Source organism: Triticum aestivum, chromosome 1D, assembly GCF_018294505.1.
Source record: "Triticum aestivum cultivar Chinese Spring chromosome 1D, IWGSC CS RefSeq v2.1, whole genome shotgun sequence".
NCBI classification, from domain to species: Eukaryota; Viridiplantae; Streptophyta; class Magnoliopsida; order Poales; family Poaceae; genus Triticum; species Triticum aestivum.
The window spans coordinates 488,685,282-488,691,849 of record NC_057796.1 but is presented as its reverse complement, the minus strand read 5'-3'; the positions used below and the strand labels follow the sequence as shown (position 1 = coordinate 488,691,849).

Below are 6,568 nucleotides of genomic sequence, written 5' to 3'. Positions count from 1 at the left end.
TTGTCCAGGTATATACTTTCGGTGTCAGTTAAACAATGCGTGCATGCGTGGTATCCCTTGTTTGTCTGTCCTGAAAGCTTACTGAGAGCGGGCCAATCGTTGATGGTTACAAATAGCAACGCGTGCAGGTTAAATTTCTCCTGTTTGTGCTCATCCCACACACGTACACCGTTTCCATTCCACAGCTGTAAAATTCTTCAACTAATGGCCTTAGGTACACATCAATGTCGTTGCCGGGTTGGTTAGGGCCTTGTATGAGAACTAGCATCATAATGAACTTCCTCTTCATGCACATCCAAGGAGGAAGGTTATACATACATAGAGTCACGGGCCAGGTGTTGTGATTGCTGCTCTGCTCCCCGAAAGGATTAATGCCATCCGCGCTTAAACCAAACCATACGTTCCTTGGGTCTCCAAACTCAGCCCAGTAATTTCTCTCGATTTTTCTCCACTGCGACCCGTCATTAGGGTGCTCTCAACTTCCCGTCTTTCTTACGGTCCTCTCTGTGCCATCGCAACAACTTGGCATGCTCTTCGTTCATGAACAGACGTTTCAACCGTGGTATTATAGGAGCATACCACATCACCTTCGCAGGAACCCTCTTCCTGGGGGGCTCGCCGTCAACATCACCAGGGTCATCTCGTCTAATCTTATACCGCAATGCACCGCATACCGGGCATGCGTTCAAATCCTCGTACGCACCGCGGTAGAGGATGCAGTCATTAGGGCATGCATGTATCTTCTGCACCTCCAATCCTAGAGGGCATACGACCTTCTTTGCTGCGTACGTACTGTCGGGCAATTCGTTATCCTTTGGAAGCTTCTTCTTCAATATTTTTAGTAGCTTCTCAAATCCTTTGTCAGGCACAGCATTCTCTGCCTTCCACAGCAGCAATTCCAGTACGGTACCGAGCTTTGTATTGCCATCTTCGCAATTGGGTACAACCCTTTTTTGTGATCCTCTAACATGCGATCGAACTTCGGCTTCTCCTTCTCACTTTTGCACTGTGTCCTTGCATCAACAATGACCCGGCGGAGATCATCATCATCGGGCACATCGTCTGATTCCTCTTGATCTTCAGCAGCTTCCCCCGTTGCAGCTTCCCCCGTTGCAGCATCACCGTATTCAGGGGGCACATAGTAGTCATCATCCTCTTCTTCTTCCCTGTCTTCCATCATAACCCCTATTTCTCCGTGCTTGGTCCAAACATTATAGTGTGGCATGAAACCCTTATAAAGCAGGTGGGTGTGAAGGGTTTTCGAGTCAGAGTAAGACCTCGTATTCCCACAGCTAGGGCATGGACAGCACATAAAACCACTCTGCTTGTTTGCCTCAGCCACTTCGAGAAAATCATGCACGCCCTTAATGTACTCGGAGGTGTGTCTGTCACCGTACATCCATTGTCGGTTCATCTGCGTGCATTATATATAATTAAGTGTGTCAAAAACCATTACAGAACATCATGAATAGATAATTAAGTGACCAAATTAATAGAAGTTCATCATCACATTAAAACCAAAGTACATACATAGTTCTCATCTAACAACATATAGCTCTCCAGAGCATCTAATTAATTAAACCATACATTGAAACTATGTAAAACATTTCAATGCAACAACAAATGCGATCATAATCGCAAGCAAGGTAACAATTGATCCAACGGCATAATGATACCAAGCCTCGGCATGAATGGCATATTTTCTAATCTTTCTAATCTTCAAGCGCATTGCATCCATCTTGATCTTGTGATCATCGACGACATCCGCAACATGCAACTCCAATATCATCTTCTCCCGCTCAATTTTTTTTATTTTTTCCTTCAAGTAATTGTTTTCTTCTTCAACTAAATTTAACCTCTCGACAATAGGGTGGGTTGGAATTTCCGGTTCACATACCTCCTAGATAAATAAAATCTATGTCACGTTGGTCGGCATAATTATCATAAACAATAAATGAACCAAATAGTAATAAAAGATAATGTGTACCACATCCGAATCATAGACAGGACGAGGGCCGACGGGGGCAGATACCAAAACCATCGCACTATATAATAACAAGCAATAATAAAAGTAAGAAAATTAGACAAGTATCTATCTAAAGTAAGTATTTTTTTTCTTTCAGAAAGAAGATAAGAACAAGAGGCTCACCACGGTGGTGCCGGCAACGAGATTGGCGCGGGCGATCGACGGCGGTGAAGACGGGGACGGGACGTGACGGACCGCTAAACCTAGACAAATCTCGGGGGAAATGGAGCTTGGAGGTCGAGCTTCGAGAGGAGAAAGCTTAACTAGTGTGGCTCGGGCATTTCATCGAACACCTCATGTGCATAGGAGGTGAGCTAGAGCACCACAAAGCTCTCCCCTCGTCGGCCAGAAAAAAATAAAGCACTCTGTGGAGTGCTCTGCCGCGGCGATGGGGTATATATAGGCAACTCATTGGTCCCGGTTCGTGGCTGGAACCGGGACTAAAGGCCCCCCTTCTGTCCCGGTTCTAGGCACGAACCGGGACCAATGGCTGTGGGCCAGGAGCAAGGACCGTTGGTCCCGGTTCGTGCCTAGAACCGGGACCAATGGGTCCACACGAACCGGGACAAATGCCTCCTGAGGCCTGGGCGCCCCCCTGGGCGCACGAACCGGGACGTATGCCCATGGGTCCCGGTTCGTGACAGAACCGGGAATAATGGGCTAGCCAGGCCCGAACCAAAGCCATGTTTTCTACTAGTGGACACACTTGATTGAATATTATACAAAGTTCTAATACCAGAATATTGATGCGTTGTTGGACTCTATATGGTGCTGGTACATACTAACATTCGAGTACTTCTTGCTTCCTTGAATGCCTAGATATTCCTTTAGCAATAGTTGGCAGGAAAGTGTACATTTGGGACGGAGAGGGTTGGAGGAGATTATCATTGATCTTTCATCTAACTATACAAACTATTAGTTTCAACGATCAAAGGATCGAAGGCTAGCGGTTGTTTTTGTACTAATAACTAATTAGAAAGAATAAATGATTCAAATTTATATTATAAACATGAGCGTCAAGATTGACTCAATCTCGAGACATGCGTGTGGTCTTACCTGGGTATGTTATTCTAGAGGTTCCTCAATCATGTGCCTCTTCTAGAGCGTTGGAGCTCCCGTTGCCACAAAATAAACAATTTTGCGGAAAAAATTAATTAGTAAAGCATGTGTGTTTGGAAGAATTCCTTTTTGAATTCTTAGAATATGTTAATGCTTATTTTTTTAATCATTTTGGTAGATCACAGCACCACTGTTTACCTAATTTTCTAAGATAAATTTCTTCATACTCAATTGATTCTTTTATTTTGAAGTGAACTATAATTGGTAGCAATCAATTATTAATTATCTTCGTAATCTTTTCAATTTCTACACGTTGTGAGAATTTTGTTGATAATATGTTTTTACTTATCGTTTATATAAAGCAAGGACACGGTGGGGTGACATGTTGAAGCAGAGGACATAGACCTATGTGTGTGAGGTTGGGAGTCATGTTTAGAGGCGTGCAGTGTTTGTTTTCTCCCGTTGCAACGCATGGGCACATTTGCTAGTATAATCTGATGTATTTGAGTACTATCTAATTCTTTTTCATACCATATTACTGCCAGTTCAGGCACGGTAATTGGTAGTATATATGCTATTTCTTTAGATTTGTTTTATTCTATCCATGGCTTATTGTTTGTCGACAACCTTGGATTTGTAATGAAGTTTGCTGGTTGTTGATGTGCAGCTGACTATCCATTTACAAATGCAGTGCGCCGTTCAAGTGAAGGAGGGAGGATAATGCGAAGCCGAACGTGAACGCAGGTGCGGTGACTTTTTTTCCTGCAGATTTGCTTATCATGAAAACGCGCAGCGGGAGCAGATCATTTGGAAGATATATAGGATGCCAATGTTTGGTCTTTCTATGCATTTTGGTTTGCTTGTAACTGTGTTTGCACTAGTTGGGAAATAACTGACTTGGTAAGAACTGTAGGTGTCTGGATATGCTCTAATGCTCCTGGTTTACAATAAATCTTGGATTTGTAATGATGTGTAATGCATAAAATGGAATTTGGGGATTTTATTTTTTTAATTTGTAATTAGTTAGTAGTAGCATGGGAAAAAACCGCGCGCTACTACTAACTTTTAGTATTAGCGTGGGTTTATCCGTGCTACTACTAACTTTTAGTTATAGCGCGATAGTAGTAGCGCGGGAACCCGCGCTACTACTAGCCAGTTTTCTAGCGCTACCAGTAGCCTTTTCCCTAGTAGTGGACGAGGGGCGGCGCTGGGAGGCGAATTTTCATGTTTTGACCTTTTTACAAAACTTGATCGAGATTTGACCCTGCCTTTTAAAATTTCGGGATCTGACCCTTTTCTTACCGCCAGGGTCCATGACGGTAGGTTATAACAGCCTACCGCCAAGATCCCTGGCGGTAGGGTTGCATGCCCTACTGCAAATTTCTTCTAAGTATGAAACACAGTGCGTGCTCGCGCCTACCGCCAGGCACCTTGTGGTAGGGTTGTACAGGGCTACCGCCAGCCTGTTTGGCGGTAGGGATGTTTTCTACCGTTAAGGTCCCTGACGGTAGGCTATTACACCCTACTGTCATGCACCCCTGGCGGTAGCAAAAGGGTCAGATTCCGAAATTTTTGCAAACTTGGGTCAGATCTTGATTAACTTTCAGAAAAAGGGTCAAAACACAAAATTTTGCCGCGCTGGAAACAACAAGGGCAGGTGATGAGATGCGAAGGGAGGAAATGATTCGAGGGGGTGTGGGGGGGAGGGGGGGAGGGAGCTATAAGCTCATCAGCGGGTGTGGGGGATGCGGCGAGCGCGACGGCGAGGTGTGGGAGGGCGCGAGGTGGCGAGCGACGCGAGAGAAGGATGAGAGGAAGACTCGTAGTGGGACGAAGTGGTGAAAAGATGATAAGGTGAGATAGGGATCAACAACTACAGTTGGCCCAATCGGACACGCCTAGCATCGCCCATTTGAAATTAAACTAGAAGTCAGATATCAGTAAAGCTAAAAAAAACACTGATAATATAGTCGATGGGTTGAAATAATATTTTATTTATTTAAATATTTCTTGCCATTACAAGGAATTTAGCCAAATCCGAAATTCTGGAGACGAAACAAGTCGCACGTTTCGCCAATTCCTTCGCGCTTCAGTCTCCTCTCATCACAGGGCAACCTGAAGCCGATGCAGCAGCAGAAGCTGGCGCACTCAAGAAGCTTGCGAGGAAGTTGCCGCGCTCGTAGAAGAACTCCGCCTTCTCCACCTTGGTGCCCTCATCAACCTATCATCATCACAGTGTTGCAGGCCACTTAAACATTCGAAGAGCAAATATACCACCATGAATTAATTACTGCCAATCAAATCAACTCACGTGGAAGACACAGACGCCGAAGAACTCGACGCGGCGGCCGTGCGGAGGGTGGCCCTTGAAGGGGCCCTCCATGTAGCCCCAGTGCCGGAACTTGAAGGCGATCCTGGGATTGGGCGGGCCGCTGTACACGTCCAGCACCTCGATGGCGAAGCCCCGGGGAAACGCCGTGAGGAACGTGGACGTGGCCGACTCGACCGACTCCGCGTCCGGGTCGTAGATGCGGTGCTCCGGCGGCAGCGTGGTCGCCAGGAACGCGTTGTAGCCGCCCATGGCCATCACCTCCTCCCGCGTCAGAGGCTTCAGCCCTGCAACAAAGTTTTGTTTTGTTTCATGCCGGTCGATAGTTCGATTGTATGTGTTGAGGTGTGGTTTTTGTACCGTTGGTGGTGGCGGAGTAGTTCTTGGGGTGGACGCTCTTCTGGTCCTCGGGCCGCACCTTGTGGACCAACTCCATCTCCCAGGTCTTGAGCAGCCGCTGCACCTTCTCTTCCAGAGATCCCTCGGCCCATTCCTGTTGCACCCAAGCCATGCATGTGAACAAATTTAACTTCCAAGATGAAGAACTTTTTACTAAGCTACTACATCTGATCACTAATGTAAGACGTTTCGGCAGTTCAAGCTACTAATCTGTGCACACCACGGAAGGAAGCATTCGACCGTGGACAGGTTTAGTACGTACCTTGGTCCGCTCTTCCTCGAAGAGCTTGTTCACGAGGTCGTAGTTGGGAGGGGCTCCATGCCTCCACACGGTGTTCTTCTCGCCGTCGCCGTGCAGGAACGACCGGTATTTGTCTCCTCCTTCAGCAGAGGCCATGGCTAACAGCAGCCTTCCAGTCGACTCGATTCAACCAAGAGTGGTGTGTGGTTGATTCCCTACTTGTAGGAAAAATCAGATGTAGAACAAGATCAACCACATCATCGCACACGTCACTGCATGGAAAAAGACTAGTAGAGTATATGGTACCCACAGACCCAATCCATGACCCGTCTCTGCAGCGGTGAGATTCTTCCACTCATGCTATGCCACCCGTCACCCTTTGCAGTTTAGTTTTTTAGTTTTTTTATAAAGCTATATAGTCTCGGTGAAGTTAAAAGTGTTAGCGCAATCATACAAGCAGGCGTTTTGTTTCTGTCGCTAGTCGCTAGTAGAGTTTGGAATCTGACTATGGCTT

The 6,568-nt window shown here is 46.2% G+C and overlaps 1 protein-coding gene across 1 annotated transcript; it reads right to left on the bottom strand.

Annotated features, from left to right (window-relative positions):
- Nucleotides 1-5,061: 5,061 nt before the first annotated feature.
- LOC123178542 (pathogen-related protein) lies at nt 5,062-6,315 on the bottom strand. The gene is made up of 4 exons (XM_044591469.1): nt 6,076-6,315; nt 5,775-5,907; nt 5,397-5,701; nt 5,062-5,306 (listed from the first exon to the last, which is right to left on the bottom strand). The coding sequence occupies exons 1-4, from the start codon at nt 6,208-6,210 to the stop codon at nt 5,175-5,177; spliced, it is 705 nt and encodes a 234-aa protein (XP_044447404.1). The 5' UTR covers nt 6,211-6,315; the 3' UTR covers nt 5,062-5,174.
- Between the last annotated feature and the right edge of the window lie 253 nt (nt 6,316-6,568).

Excerpts from the sequence above, each read along its gene's own strand:
- LOC123178542 (XM_044591469.1), bottom strand. The coding sequence starts at position 6,210 with ATGGCCTCTGCTGAAGGAGGAGACAAATACCGGTCGTTCCTGCACGGC. Across the intron at positions 5,908-6,075 it reads TCGAGGAAGAGCGGACCAAG|GAATGGGCCGAGGGATCTCT; the intron begins GTACGTACTAAA and ends TGGGTGCAACAG. Across the intron at positions 5,307-5,396 it reads TCGGCGTCTGTGTCTTCCAC|GTTGATGAGGGCACCAAGGT; the intron begins GTGAGTTGATTT and ends TGATGATGATAG.